The sequence below is a fragment of the Callorhinchus milii genome, unplaced genomic scaffold (assembly GCF_018977255.1).
Source record: "Callorhinchus milii isolate IMCB2004 unplaced genomic scaffold, IMCB_Cmil_1.0 Scaffold8, whole genome shotgun sequence".
Lineage (NCBI taxonomy): Eukaryota > Metazoa > Chordata > Chondrichthyes > Chimaeriformes > Callorhinchidae > Callorhinchus > Callorhinchus milii.
In genome coordinates, this window is record NW_024704749.1 from 7,078,122 (window position 1) to 7,094,371 (window position 16,250).

Sequence of the window (16,250 nt, forward strand, 5' to 3'; positions counted from 1 at the left end):
TCTGGCACCGGAGAGAAGACACAGTCTTCTATAGAAGAACAACAGAACAAATGACATTTACGCAGCACCTTTCAAGACTGGAGGACATCGCGAGGCGGCCGGACAGTCAAGGATTTGGACCTGAGCTGGGAGTTGGGTTTCAGGAGGGAGGAGGGTAGGGGTAGGAGGGTGACCGAAGGCACGGTCGGTGAGGAGGGGCTTGAGACGGCACTTAAAGGAGGCAAAGATGGGGCCGAGGCGAAGGGACTGGGATTGAGTTCCAAATGAGAGGGGAGTGGGGGTGGGGGGGGGGGCGCGGAAAGGCTGAAGGCTCAACCGCCGATGCTGGGCAGGCAGGGAGGGGTACATGAGTGGAGGGAGTGGGCAGGTTGGTGCGGAGCAAGTACAACTGGGTGGATCCTTTCAGACTGAACTTTTCCCCGATGGCAATAGTTCCAAGTCCCCTTATCTTGGACTTTCATCTCACCCAAGTGGTGTCAAGCTTCCTCGAGCATTTTGCTCACTCGCTGCCCCGTTGAACCTCTCTGCCCTCGCCATTGACTCGCTTTCTGCGTTTGCACCAGAGGCCGTCATGTTACCACATCGGGTTCTCAGCACCGCAATAATTCTGCGTTGCCTTTGCAAGGATCACTAAGGGAGCGAAAACCTCTCTGAGGGCGACTTAACCACTTGGGGCGACTTAACCACTGGGGGGAAATGTCAGCCGTGCACACAACCGCTGCGCGGGTTTATGGTTGCAGTGCGTGCGAAGTTGCAGTTTGTGTTTATTGCCCAAAGTCCGTGCAGCAAAACTTCCTGCAGAATAATAATTGCCTTGCCGCTATTTTATCCTCGCCGGTAAGAATGGCCGACCTAGAAATTCACAGCAGAGAAGAAAGCTGTTCGGCCCACCGTGTGTGTCCATTGTGGATTCAAAATCAGACGAAAGACGACCTGTTCCAATGAACAGTGGAACATGCAACAGTTGTTTGCAGTTAGTGCAACTTTTTAACCAAAATAAGTTGCATTTATACAGCGCCCCTCGTGCAAAGTAGCGTCCCAGTGTGCAGCACGACGTCGCAGAGGGGAAGGTCCAAAGACGAAGGTCCCTCTCTTCCCCCACCCACACAACCCCCCACCCCCCACACACACACACAATAAAATCAATCTTTCACCTACGTGGCTGTCGGCAGGACGTCGCTATACGCAAATTGACAGCCAAATGCAAAGTTAAAATCTCCAGACGTCTTCACGCACGTGGAAACTGCCGGCAGTACCGAACGCGGAGGGATAATTGTTATTAATTTGTTATTACTCGCCTGAAAGAAATTACCTGTGTGAATTACCTTGAAGCCAGCCCTGGCAAACCCCTCCCCAATACAGTGGGTAAACTAAAAAGGTCAGTAGGTTTTCATGTAAATGTTATGGCCCCAGATACGATACGAGTAACGAGAAAAAAAAAACAGGATTATAAAGTCCTGCCAGTGCTGAACCGCTTCACCGCCTTGGAAACTGGGAACTAGACGCACTTTTAATCTGACTTCTTTCCCCACCCCAGTCCGCATCCCCCCCCCACCACCCCCCCCCCACACACACACACACACACACACATTATATCCCATCCATATCCCACAAACGTATTTTCATTGACGACATAAAACTGTTAATCATTGAACCACCTTTTGTTTTTAAGCGTCTCAAGTCACCCGGGTGGCCGAACAGTTAACCCGCTGATCGGAGTGACGGGGTGGGAGGGGGGGGGGGGTGGGGGTGTGGGGGGTAATATTTAACACCTGAGTTGCAAATCAACTCCGCAGTGTTGTGTTTGTGCGTGTGCGTGCATGTGGCGGAATCACTTTCACCAGAAATAATGAGAATTTCATTAGATATGGCGCCTTTTTCCTTTGCACCTGATCGGAATGTGTTCAGAGAGCACCTGAAGACCTTCCTTTTTGCCTGCGGTCACCTCCCTTCCCCCCCCCCCCCCCCCCATCCCCCCCACCAATCCCCCCGGCTCGGCATCCGGCTCTGCCTCTGTTAAGCGCTCGGAGACGCTACCCCACTGCGAAGGGCGCTGTATAAATGCTTAACCCTTATTGCAAAAAGGATTAAGGGATATGGGGCTAAGGCAGGGTTATGTTATTGGCTGGAGTTAGATTGGAAGATCAGCCACGATCGAATGGCTCGAAGGGCCGAATGGCCTCTTCCTCCTCCTACATGTTATGTTATGTTAAGAATAAACCTCATCGGAGATGGCACCGAGTGACTGACAGTGACGTTGAGTTGGTCAGGGACAGCTTGTAATAATAATAATAATAATAATAATAATAATGTATTCCCTGTGACTCGCGGAACGTGAGAGAGTAGGTGGGGGAGAAAGTGTGGGTGGGGGGAGCGAGGACTGAGATTGCAATTTGTTACTCGAGGAACATCAGTGCCGTTTCTCTCTCTCTCTCTCTCTCTCTCTCCCTCTCTCCCACATTCCAGAATTCTCCGACTTTTCCGATGCAGAGTTGTGTCTTCACACACGTCAACGCGGAGGAATGTTACGTCAAGGCTCTTAAAGCCGGTGTGTGTTGGGGGCTGTGGGTGGAAGGGAATCTGGTGCGGCACGCGGCAGTTTTACATTGTAACTAACATTTCTCCAGCATAGTTGGCATTTTTGAGAACATAGGCGTAAATCTGGGCACAAAAAAAAAACAATAACGATTTTGTGAGCAGACACTGAAAAATGTTAGCAAACACAAAAAATTCCTGCACTGTTGGCAACTGTTTTATCGTCGGTTTGTTTATAAACTTTCTTCCGCGCGTCGCAAAATTGGGTATCTGGGCTGACGCTTCGAAATGGCATTTGATAAATGTTATAGTAGCATAATAATAATAATAATAATCTTTACATTTGATACAGCGCCTTTCCTGTCTCAAAGGGCTTGTGAAAGCTTTTAAAATGCACTTATTTAGTAAATAGGAAATGTTACCCTATGTATATATTACTGTGGGTATACTGTAATAATAATGTTATATTATTTGTGCATGTGTCACTGTAGTTAACAGTATCAATAATACATTAATGTGTGTGCAAGGATCGAGCCTTTGAACTGAAGTGATTTGAATTTCTTTTTTTTGCAGAGCTAAGGGGGTAAGAGCGGGAGATTGTCATCCGTTGAATAGCTCTTTCAAAGAGCCATCACAGGCACAAAGGGACCGAATGGCCTCCTTCTACACTATCAGATTCTTTGATTCTTCACAGACACCGTTTTTGTCCCAATCTCGTCTCCCTGGTCACGAAGCGTTGCAAATTCTGCCTTCGGCTCCGAGTGGCTTTCGTACAAACCCCCGCACTTACCCCTTCTCCCCCCTCCCCCAGGGTTTTTCCGAGGGAAAGCTTTTTTCCAGCTGAGTCCCAGGAAGGGGGAGCTTTTAAATTGCTGCTAACGCATGGCCTGGCCTATGATTGCCAAATTCAGGCGTGCAGAAGGGTTGGATTGAGTGTGCGAGTGAAATTCGATACAGGTATTTTTTATTCTATCAAGCGATTTGAGACGTTTCATTTACGTGATAGGCGCTGTTAGAGAGATAAATTGTGTCTTGAGGGAATGGATCGTATGACTCAAGAGGAAATTGTTTGGGTAACTACCGCAAAGCAGCTCGGCTGGTTATTATATGTAATAACAGTCCTTGCATTTGATGCCTTATCAAGTAATCGAGATGTCTCAAAGCGCTTCACAGAATAATAATAATAATAATAATAATAATCCTCGCATTTGATATAGCGCTTTTCACGTCGGGAGGACGTCCCAAAGCGCTTCACAGAACACACTGTAAAGTGAATTGACTGTATATTTGCGGGCGAGACGCGGCAGCCAATTGTGCACGGCAGTGCCCCACGAGCAGTCATGGATTGAGGGGAGGGGGGAACCAAATTTTTTGGGGGAAGGGCTTATTACACCCCGGAAAGCGATCCACCAAACGACTAACAACCGGGTTGCTAGCTACTGCTAGGTAAACAGTGGTGTGTGGGTTAAAGAAACTTTCCTAAGGTTACGCAACACCCCCCCCACCCCCCACCCGCACCCCACAGGAATCGCAAGGCGAGTGCCCTAACCAGTACACTGCTCCACGATCCCCAATCGGCTTTAACAGGCAACACAGATCAATCCTGAGGACCGATAACACATACATTAGTGTATTATCGATGCTGTTAACTGATACGTACACAAGTAAATATAACAGTCACTAACAATAATTAACTGTTTATTGACTCTCTGGGAGCTGGGAAGGCGGAGGACTTATATCGCTTACAGGATTGTACCATAAAGTGAATTGACTGTATATTCTGTGGGCAATACCCGACAGCCAATTGCGAACAGCGGTGTCCCACAAACAGTTGTGACTAAAACAGAGTGACTACATTTTAAAAAAAATTTTTTTTTGAGGGATTATTATCCCCGGAAAAAACGATCTGCCAATCGAGTAATAACCGGGATCCTACTTACTGCTAAACAGAGGCGTGTGGGGTAAGGAAACTCACCCAATATTTTGCCGGGAATCGAACCCAGGTCTCTGGGTCTCTAAAACACTGAGCTCCAAATATATAATTTGTTTATGAATATATATATATATATATATGTGTGTGTGTGTGTATATATATTTCCATATGTAAGTCAATACATTTGTGATTGATTAATGGATACGTTTTATTCGTTTTATTGTGATAATGCCAGGATTATTAATGTGTGCAAATAGGTACATACATATATGAAAAGAAATCTTACCATTTATTTATTTATCAATCAACAAACAAATAAATAAATGTGTGTGTGTTTCTGTGTTTCTCTCCCCACCGCCCACCACACACACACTGCACACACACACACACACTGCACACACACACACACTGCACACCCACCCACACACACTGCACACACACACACACACACTGCACACACACACACTGCACACACACACTATACACACACACTGTACACACACACACACAGTGCACACACACACACACTATACACACACACTGCACACACACAGTGCACACACACACACACTGCACACACTATACACACACACAGTGCGCACACACACACACTGCACACACCCACACACACTGCACACACACACACACACTGCACACCCACACTATACACACACACTGTACACACACACACACAGTGCACACACACACACTGCACACCCACACACAGTGCACACACACACGCAGTGCACACACACAGTGCACACACACACAGTGCACACACACACACTATACACACACACTGCACACACACACAGTGCACACACACAGTGCACACACACACACAATGCACACACAGTGCACACACACACACTGCACACACACACACAGTGCACACACACTCACTCACACACACACACAGCTGTTAGGACTCGGGCTGCGGGCGGGGCTGCGGAGTGACTGCCTGTCACTGCCCGGGGGGGGGGGGGGGCACAACCCTCTCACACACAGAGAGAGAGAGAGAGAGAGGAGGAGAGGAGAGGACACAGAGACCAGAGACCAGAGACAGGGACTGAGACACAGAGGGTCAGAACAGGACAGGACAGGACAGGGGGTGAGTGTCGCTGCTGTAATGGAAGGATCTCTCTCTCTCTCTGTCTCTCTGTCACTCTCTCTCTGTCTCTGTCACTCTCTCTCTTTCTGTCTCTGTCACTCTCTCTCTTTCTGTCTCTGTCACTCTCTCTGTCTCTCTGTCACTCTCTCTCTGTCTCTCTCACTCTCTCTGTCACTCTCTCTGTCACTCTCTCTCTGTCTCTCTCACTCTCTCTGTCACTCTCTCTCTGTCTCTCTCACTTTCTCTCTCACTCTCTCTGTCACTCTCTCTCTGTCTCTCTCTCACTCTCTCTGTCACTCTCTCTCTGTCTCTCTGTCACTCTCTCTGTCACTCTCTCTCTGTCTCTCTCACTCTCTCTGTCACTCTCTCTGTCTCTCTCACTCTCTCTGTCACTCTCTCTGTCACTCTCTCTCTGTCACTCTCTCTCTGTCTCTGTCACTCTCTCTCTGTCCCTCTCTCTCTGTCACTCTCTCTCTGTCACTCTCTGTCTCTCTCTGTCTCTCTGTCACTCTCTCTGTCCCTCTCTCTCACTCTCTCTCTGTCCCTCTCTCTGTCCCTCTCTCTCTGTCCCTCTCTCTGTCACTCTCTCTCTCTCTCTCTCTGTCCCTCTCTCTCTGTCCCTCTCTCTCTGTCCCTCTCTCTGTCCCTCTCTCTCACTCTCTCTCTGTCCCTCTCTCTCACTCTCTCTCTGTCCCTCTCTCTCACTCTCTCTCTGTCCCTCTCTCTCTGTCCCTCTCTCTCTGTCACTCTCTCTGTCCCTCTCTCTGTCCCTCTCTGTCCCTCTCTGTACCAACAGGTGTTATTTTGCTGTGGTTTTTAGATTGTTGTGTTTATGTATTTGATGGTGTGACCCCACGAGGGGCCGTGTGTTCGCCACAGCTCTGACATTACACCTTTCGCTTCTTGTGAGACAGCGAATCCTGTTATCGTAAGAGCGCAAAATAAACGGCGGCGCTCCTGAGGGCGATATATTGCGCTGTGGTTCGTGAAACAGGAATCGCTGTGATACAGAGCTCCGCCGCTCTGTGTGTGTCAGTGTCTGTGTGAGTGTCTGTGTCAGTGTCTGTCAGTGTGTGTGTGTGTGTGTGTCAGTGTCTGTGTGAGTGTCTGTGTGTGTGTGTCTGTCAGTGTGTGTGTGTCTGTCAGTGTGTGTGTGTCTGTCAGTGTGTGTGTGTCTGTGTGTCTGTCAGTGTGTGTGTGTCTGTCAGTGTGTGTGTGTCTGTGTGTCTGTCAGTGTGTGTGTCAGTGTGTGTATGTCTGTCAGTGTCTGTGTGTCTGTCAGTGTGTGTGTGTCTGTCAGTGTGTGTGTCTGTATCTGTCAGTGTGTGTGTGTGTGTCTGTGTCAGTGTGTGTGTGTGTGTGTGTATGTGTCAGTGTGTGTGTCAGTGTGTGTGTGTGTGTGTCTGTGTCAGTGTGTGTGTGTGTCAGTGTCTGTCAGTGTGTGTGTCAGTGTCTGTCAGTGTGTGTGTCAGTGTCTGTCTGTGTGTGTGTGTCTGTGTCAGTGTGTGTGTGTGTCAGTGTCTGTCAGTGTGTGTGTCAGTGTCTGTCAGTGTGTGTGTCAGTGTCTGTCTGTGTGTGTGTGTCTGTCAGTGTGTGTGTGTCTGTCAATGTGTGTGTGTGTCTGTGTCAGTGTGTGTATGTCTGTGTGTGTGTGTGTGTCAGTGTGTGTGTGTGTGTGTGTGTCAGTGATCCCAGGGGTTGGGTTTAATTCCGGGTTTTTACAGCAAAATCATACATCAGAATCATATTTCTAATATGTAATTTTTTAAAAAAAAGATAAAACAACTTGTTCCAGAATGTCCTCAGTGTGGGTGTGGGTGTGGGCTGTCGGTTTCTCTCTGTGTCTGTCTGTCTTTTTCTCTCTTTCCATCTCTCTGTCTCTCTTTTTTTCTCTCACACTCTCTCTCTCTCTCTCTCTCTTTCCCCTCTGTCAAACTCTCTGTCTTTCTTTCTTTTCTTCTTTTTTTTCTCTCTCTCTCACACTCTCTCTCTCTGTCTGTCCATCTCTCTCTCTCTCTCTCTCTCTTTCCCCTCTGTCAGACTCTCTGTCTTTCTTTCTTTTCTTCTTTTTTCTCTCTCTCTCACACACTCTCTCTTCTCTCTCTCTCTCTGTCCATCTCTCTTTCTCTCTCTCTTTCTCTCTCTCTCTCTTTCCCCTCTGTCAAGACTGTAAGGACCTGGTCAGTCAGTCCAGGGGCAGAGTTGAGTAGAGTCAGAGATATCCTGTGTTTGGTTTGTGTGCAGATTTAACCATCTTCTCTGGACCTGTGGGTATATAAAAATAAAATGACCCCAAACTCTCCTCTATACCTCTTGAACCAGAACCCAAACAGAACATCAGTGGTCGACTTTGGGGCTCAGACAGTCATTGTGACGCTCTCTCTGTGTTGTGCTGTTCAGTCCATTATAATAAGCACTGAAATTACTGGTGGTTCCCATTGCAATGTGGGTTACTCACTGGAGGGAGGGAGGGAGGGAGGGAGTGTGAGAGAGAGATGGAGAGGGAGGGAGGGGGAGGGAGGGATGGAGTAAAGGTAGAGGAATGATGAGAAAGCTGTGTAAATTGTGACCTAACCCCACCCCACCCCACCTTCTGATTTACAGGGCTCGGGTCTCATTCCTTTACTCATCGCCCAACTCAACTCAACTCCCAATCTCGGTGCTCGACCCTTGACGCGGCTTGACCTGACCTGACCTGACCTGGCTTGGCTTGGCTTGGGCTTGACCGATGCATCATCTTTGCCAGTCAACCAAAGGCCGAGCCCAGACTATGTTGAAGCCTGGAAAGCAATGGAAATCGATGTGCAAAGGTCTTATCCTGGGCACACTGCTCACCAGCTGCATGATTCTGCTCTATTCCTACACCATGCCTCCTCGCCAATACAACTCGCAAGAGTAAGTCTTTCGTGTTTAATTCATTTTATTTCATCTTAAACCCCCCCCGCCGCCCACCCCACCCGCTCTCTGGAACGCCATCCCCGAGTCTGTCTGCCTCTCCCTTTCCCCCTCTGACTCATTCCCCCACCCCCACCCCCTTTGTACCTTGTCCTCAAAGCTCCCTCGTAAGATGTCCCTTTTCCACGCCTCCTCTTTCCATTTCTCTCCCTCCACCCCCACCTCCCTGCAAGCATCAACCACCATCACACCTCCCTCTCCCCCTCCATCGCATTCAACCATCTTATGCCCTTTGAGACCCACCCCCTCCCCGACCTGAAAGACGCCTTCTTAACGCGGTGATAATAATAGTAATGATCTTTGCGACTGACGCAGCGCCTCATAACGTCGTCGAGACATCTCAAAACTCTTCACTGGATACACTCTAAAGTGCAGTGACTGCGTATTTTGTGGGCGAAACGCGGCAGCCAATTCTGCACACAGCGACGACCTTGCAGACCAGCCGTGAAGTGAACAAGATTTTATCCGGGGTTTGGGAGGGGAAAACCGTTGACGCTGGGAGAGAAACTCCCTTCTCTAATCTCCTTCCGAACAATAACAACAAGATTACATTTGTATAGCGCCTTTCACGTCGGGAGGACGTCAATTGTAAATGCGCATTTGCTTTATATATAAAGAAAAATAGTGCGCACCTTCGTACTTGCTGGGATAAATATACAACTGAGGACTACCAACGCTTAGAGTGAAGAACTCTCATTGAATCCATTCTGGCTCCTCAGGGAATTGAGATCACTCGATGTTCAACGTGGGAAAAAAAATGCTCAGAGAGTGCTCTCTGCTGGTCACTCGCCCACACTTCCCTTGCAACAGCTCAGCTGTTTCTCTACCTCTTTCTGCCGTATCCTTAATATTAATATAATATTATTATTATTATTATCCTGTGAAGCGCTTTGAGACTGGCTAGAGCGCTCGCTTCGCTTCCCGAGAGCGCTCGGTTCGATTCCCAGGCGAGGCCGAACCTTCGGCAAGTTTCCTCACTCCACACGCCTCTGTGATCCGGTTGTTAGTAAATTGGCGGATCGTTTTCCGGGGGTAGTTATCCGTCCAAAAGGAATAATAAAAAGAAAAATGCGGTCACTCATACACAACCGTTTCTGGGACGCTGCTGTGCGCAATTAGCTGGCGTGTTCGGCCCACGATATGCGCAGTCACTGCGTTTTACTGCGTTATAGTCTGTGAAGCGCTTTGAGACGTCTCAACAACGCAATAAGGCGCAATGTTAAATGCGAGGACGATTATTATATTATTAAGCATGATGATGGGTTTCTGCATGTATCAGACACTCAGTGACCCCCAAAAAGCCACAGTTACTTACACTTTACTATAAAAAAAGCCTTGCATTCGATACAGCGCCTTATCTCAATGACCTGAGGTATTATTATTATGAATAATAATAATTATTATGAATAATAATAATAATCCTTGCATTTGATATAGCGCCTTATCACGTCTTTGAGATGCCGCAAAGCGCTTCGCAGAATGTACTGCAAAGTGAACTGACCGTATATTTTGTGGGCGAAATTATCGTTATTATTGACTTGATGTTCCGACTTTCTCCGACAGGATTCCCGTTCCTTTCTCCTGCTCCTCCTCTAAGCGGGCTCGTTCCCGAAGTGTGTCCAGGGCCAACGGCTCACTTCTGGCGGGCACAGGGGCAGCGAGGGCGATCTGCAGCCCAAAGGTGGACATCATGTTCATGAAGACCCACAAGACGGGCAGCAGCACCATCCTCAACATCCTGTTCCGCTTCGGGCAGAAACACGGCCTCAAGTTTGCGTTTCCCAACGGCAGGAACGACTTCTACTACCCTTCACGGTTCGACCGGAGCCACGTGAAGGGTTACCGCCCTGGGACGTGCTTCAATGTCATCTGCAACCACATGAGGTTCAACTATGAAGAAGTGAGGAAGATCCTGCCCGAGGACTCGATCTTCTTCACGATCCTCCGTGACCCGGCCGATCTCTTCGAGTCTTCTCTCCACTACTTCGGGCGGGTGATCCCGTTGACCTGGACCATGGGGAGCGAGGACAAACTGGGGGAGTTCCTCCGAGACCCCTGGAGACACTACGACCCCAACGGCTTCAACGCTCATTACCTGAAGAACCTGCTCTTCTTCGACTTTGGTTTCGACAACAACCTGAGCCCCGAGGACCCCCGGGTCCTGGGCGGGATCAGAGCCATCGACGAGCGGTTCCACCTGGTGATGCTTCTCGAGCACTTTGACGAGTCTCTGGTCCTCCTCAAGGAGCTGTTGTGTTGGGACTTTGAAGACATCCTTTACTTCAAGCTCAACGTGAGGAAGGACTCCACCGTCTCCCGCATGACGGGAGAGCTGTACCGTCAGGCCACCGAGTGGAACGCCATCGATGCCTTGCTCTACCGGCATTTTAACAGCACCTTCTGGGCCAAGGTGGAACGGTACGGGCGTGAGCGCATGGCGAGGGATGTGGCGGAACTCCGCAAGGTCAACGACGCCATGCGCTCGGTCTGCATCGCGGGCGGACGGGCGGTGGACGCCAGCGCCATCCAGGAGGCGTCTCTCAAGCCCTGGCAGCCGCTGGGCGAGCGCTCCATCATGGGCTACAACCTCAAGACCAACATCAGCAAGAAGGAGCGCAAACTGTGCCGCAAGATGCTGACCCCCGAGATCCAGTACTTGACCGAACTCGGGGTCAACCTGTGGCTCACCAAGCTGTGGGCGCGGGTCAGGGACCTGCTCAAGTGGTAGCTACCCTTTAGGAGATTGGGGGGGGGGAGGAGAGGGGTGGGGGCACCACTCGCCCATCTCACCTCTCTGGGTTTGTCTGTGCTCCTCTCATCCCCCCCACCCCCGCCCCCAATCCCCAACTCTAACAGACACATTCGTAGGACTGTATTGTCCCTGTTTTTTTTTTTGTCACGCTCCAGATTGGTAGGTGGCACCGACCTGGGCTGGCATACAGCGAGCACCCACCTTCCTCCCTCCCTGTCCCCAAGTCGCTGTGAAGTCCAACATCTGGTGGGCCTAAGACTTCACCAGGAACAATCACTGAGACTGCAGCATAAGAGGAGGCCATTCGGTTACATCAAGCTTTTGCTGGTGCTCGCTCGTCCGTATAACTGCCCCCTCGTGTCCAATTCCAGAGGCCCCTTCACCCTTTGCCCCCTCACCCTTTTCCCCTTCACCCTTTGCCCCTTCAGCTCTCAACCCCAACCCATCCCCCGACCCCTTGGGAAGGGATTACAAAACAGCCACTGTGACTTGGAAGAACCTCTTCGGTGTCTGAGCTCGGAGATCTCTGCGTTGTCACGGTGACCGTACCCGAAGCAGGGATCAGACTCTCGGACAATAACGACACGTGAAACTCAAGCAAGTTTCTGATGAACCCTCCTCGTTCGATCGTTAACACAGTCAAATAGCCAAGAGTTTTTTTTTATTGTTCTTATTTGCGGAAGGACTGTAAAAACAAGTTGCCCACTGCCGTCACTTCTTGTAAAAGTAATTTGTGGGAACTTTCATAACCATTCCTTATTACACTGGTTTAAAGCCAATAACAACAACAACAACAACTTGCACATATAGAGCGCCCTCCGTGCAGGGTAGCGTCTCAGAGGGCTTTGTCTTTGCGACAGATGAACAGTCCTGTGTAAATGCAGTAGCAATAAGTCATTTGGTACTTAGCCAATGGCGCAAATGTGTTCTTATATGTTCTTACAGGAAATAATATCTTAGAGAATACAATATATAGTTTGGGGCACCACATGTCATGAGCCTGCCAGGATAGTGGAAGGTGAACTGGTGGACCTTAGTCCCAACTAGCCAAATCATCGCAGATTGTTTCAAAGTGGGTTGAGGCATCAGGAGGATATCCCAAGGCACTGGACAGTCAGGGATTTGGACACGAGCTGGGGCTTGGGATCAGGAGGAATGGAGGGCAGGGAAAGTAGGGGTAGGAGGATGACCGAAGGCGCGGTCAAAGAAGAGGGTCTTGAGACGGGCCTTGATGGAGGCAAGTGAGACTACGGACTGGGATTCCCTATGCGAGACGAAGGGAACGCACCCTTTCAGAGAGGCTAACACTACAATTAATCTGGAGGATTGTTGGCCAGGACACAAGGTGGGTGTGGGGAAAGAGAGAAATTCCCTTCTCTTTTTGGATTTACATAATCTTTAATAATTTCCCCCCCCCCCCACCCCCCACTTCACAACTCCATCGAAACTACCTCTAAGACCAAGGTTTCCGAATGAATCCCACTCGCACTGCAAAGCGGAATGTTTTCAGACCATTTCAACATGTTCTGATAATCCTGGATTACAAGGCAGGACAGACGGATATCCAGACCCACGAGATCCTGGTGTAACAGAAGGAAATGTGTCCGTTAAACTAATTTCAGTTCTGTGTATTGACCTGAAGTTGTTAGACATCACTTTCCTTTTTATTTGGTGAAAATTATTCATTTTGATTCCAAACGTCTTCAAACCCCACTTCTTGACTATTGTCACCCACAATCTCTTGTGTCTTCGTATTTTTTGCAAGTTTCCCTCTATACTTCATGATTAGAGCATCATCCCTCCCCCCCACAACACACATACACACACACACACACACACACACACACGGGTGAAAAGGGAATCCATAGGAAACGAGCTGTTTTCCTTGAGAGCACAAACAAAGAACCGGATGTTCAATGAACTCAATTTCAGAGCCAGTTTAATATTGGGTTTGGGGGTTTTCATTGAATCTTGCACATACCATCCCCAAACCAACCCAGGACTAATTCTCTCCCACCCCACCCTTCGCTATATCACTTACATATCCAACAGGCTTGCAATTTCACTTAGTCATTTGTCTTCGAGATCAATTTGGAAATAATATGATTGTTTCACTCTTCTTCTTGAATGCAAAGAGCATTGATGTTCGAACATGTTCTGTCTTTGCGTGTACATTACGTGGGCCATGTAATTTATTCAATAAAATGTGACCTTTTTGTAGTAATTTGTTATACGGACCTCATTTCTGCGACTGAAAGAAGGCATTATAATATCTACAAGCGAGTGGTCAGGATGCCTCACAGCACTTTGCAGGATTTTAATAATTAATAATAATCCTTGCTTTTGATACAGCACCTTATCACGTTGTTGGGACATCTCAAGACGCTTCACAGAATATATTGTAAAGTGGAGTGACCGTGTACTTTGTGGGCGAAACGCGACAGCCAATTATCTGGAGGACTGTTGGCCAGGACCTTGGGAGAGGAGAAAGTCCCTTCTCTCTTGCAAAGGTGTCAAGGGATTGTTGAGGCGGGCGAGAACTCGGGTCAATGGATTATCTGAAGGACGGCACCTCCAACATTGCAGCGCTCAACCTCACAACAGCACATCAATTTCCCAACTTCCCAGCAATCAGCCAACAACAACAACAACAACTTGCATTTCTAATAGCGCCCCCCTCATGCAGTGGAGTGTCCCAGAGCGCTTGACAGTGGTGGAGCATGACTCCGAGTTGGGGGAAGGGGACCGTAGGCATGGTTGAATAGGAAGGTCTTCAGGTGTGACCTGAAAATAGGGGGGGAGGATTCTAGAGTTTCAGTGGCTGGAACAAGTGAATGACCAACATATAGAGGGAGGGATGGATGGAGGGGGGGGTGTTAGGTGCACAGGACGGGGGGAAGGGAAGAGAAGCCAATAAGCAGCCAACTAGCAGCCAACAAGCACACAAGTCCATTCAATTAGGCTTTACACAAAAAAAAGCTTTGGCCTGCACAACACTAAGGAGTGAGTGGGTGGGTGTAATGGCTCATTACCCCCACCCCCACTTTCCAATGATGAGGTCAATCATTGTCAGGCCTCAGGATTCCAAATGGAAACCGGTTTAATCGATCCCCAGGACCAGGTGTCAGGGAGAAGCGGGTGATTGAGGATCAATTGGGATCAATAACAGGGAAAGGGGGCTACAAAAGAGCAGTGAGAGGCAGGCGCCCACCCCATCACATCTCACTTGTCTGCCTCAGGTCATGCTATCACTAGGGATCCTCGCATTGCTCTTGGCTATAGCTGCTTCCGCAGTGTTGCAGGGTTGGTATATTTGTTATAATCACTTATTAATTATAATAACAATAATGCCTTATCTCCTGTTATTTGTGCGCTGAATTGTGGATTGTGTGTGTCACTCCCTCACACACGCACTTTCTTTCTCTCAATTTGTTTTCTCTTGTGCAATCCTTTTTTTTTTCTCATTTGCTTTTTTTCTCTCCACCCTTTTTATTTTGATTCTTTTTTTGTTTTTTCTCTCTTTCAAAACTTTCCTCGCTCAATACTTTGTTCCTTTTTCCCTTCCTCCCTCTTTCCCCCTCCCTTAATATTTTTTCTCTCTCTCTCTTTTCCTCAGTACTTTTCTCACTCGATACTATTTTTTTCTTTTTTCTCTCTCTCTCACAACTTTTGCTCTCCTCTCAATACTTTTTCCTTTTTTTCTCAATGTTTTTTCTCTTGCTCTCAATTTGCTCTATTTCTGTTTTTGCGTGGATTTTTTTTCTCTATTTTTCCTTTTTGTTCATCTCTTTTTTTTTCTTTCTCTCTCTCAATACTCCCCCTCTTTCTCTCTCTAAAACAAACCTCATGATCTTTCAGCCTGGCAGAATGCTACTAGTTACACCTGCGGCAACAACACACTGACGGTGAGCGTGTGGCTGAGGGTTTTGGGGGAGGAGATGGATGAGGACCCCACCTCTGCCTTCACCCTGGGTGGCTGCTCCCCCTCAGCCTTCAACCCCAACACAGCCACAATAGTCTTCCACTACTCCCTGCTGGACTGCGAAGCTACACGTCTGGTGGGTGAGAACTTTTTTTATTTCTTTTGTGTTTGTTGTCTTTCTTTCAAACTTTTTTTTCTTGTACATGTAGATGATAATTTGGTCACTCAATCCACAACTGTTTGTGAGACACTGCTGTGTGCAATTGGTTGCTGTGTTTTGCCCATGGAATATACAGTCAATTCACTTTACAGTATATCCTGTGGTGCTTTGAGATGTCTCAAAGATGTGGTAAGGTGCTATATCTCATGAGAACGGGGGTAGGCCAGTCAAAAGCTCCTTGAGCCTGCTCTTTCATTCTATGAGATCAGGGCTGATCTGCACCTCGACTCCAATTACTCTCCTTTGCCCCATGTACTTTAATACCATTACCTAACCAATATCTATCCACCTCAGTCTTGAAAATTTGAATGGAACCTGCGAGCATTGTGTGTTCTCTAACTTGTATTCTCTCTATCTTGCTCACAGGTGTCCAATAAGGAAGTGGTGTACTCTAACAAGTTGAGTACCAGCCTCAGAGAGATCAGGTGCAACCTTTCACCCGTGATATCCAATGTCACTATCCAAGGTAAGGGGAGTGCTGTCTGTTGAGTTTTCCCCCACAAAATACATGGTCACTCCACTTTACAGCATGTCCTGTGAAGTGCATTGTGATATGATAAGGCAAGGATTATTGATATTAATCTATTTCCCTCCCCCCACGCACGTGGATCTAAAACAGTAAATTGAATCTCATTTGTTCACAGGGAGATGATGGCTCTCCCCTGGTTCTCACTTCCAATGACTGGTTCTCTGGATGGAGAAGGAAGCTTGATCTTCTCAATGAAAGTGATGGCAGGTGAGTGATTCTGGGCCATAAAACACAATGGATGTTGGACTCTTTGTATCATTGGGTATGGACCTTCTCTTTGGGAGGGTGGGGGA

General features: G+C 48.1%; 1 protein-coding gene across 1 annotated transcript; it reads left to right on the forward strand.

Moving 5' to 3' along the window:
- Positions 1–8,193: 8,193 nt before the first annotated feature.
- Positions 8,194–11,277, forward strand: gal3st1a (galactose-3-O-sulfotransferase 1a). The gene is made up of 2 exons (XM_007902277.2): positions 8,194–8,474; positions 10,098–11,277. Exons 1-2 carry the CDS (start codon positions 8,308–8,310, stop codon positions 11,260–11,262), a joined length of 1,332 nt encoding a protein of 443 aa, XP_007900468.1. The 5' UTR covers positions 8,194–8,307; the 3' UTR covers positions 11,263–11,277.
- Positions 11,278–16,250: the final 4,973 nt, after the last annotated feature.

Coding starts and splice junctions, on each gene's coding strand:
- gal3st1a (XM_007902277.2), top strand. CDS start 8,308: ATGCATCATCTTTGCCAGTCAACCAAAGGCCGAGCCCAGACTATGTTG. Junction 8,475..10,097: donor CGCCAATACAACTCGCAAGA/GTAAGTCTTTCG, acceptor TTTCTCCGACAG/GATTCCCGTTCCTTTCTCCT.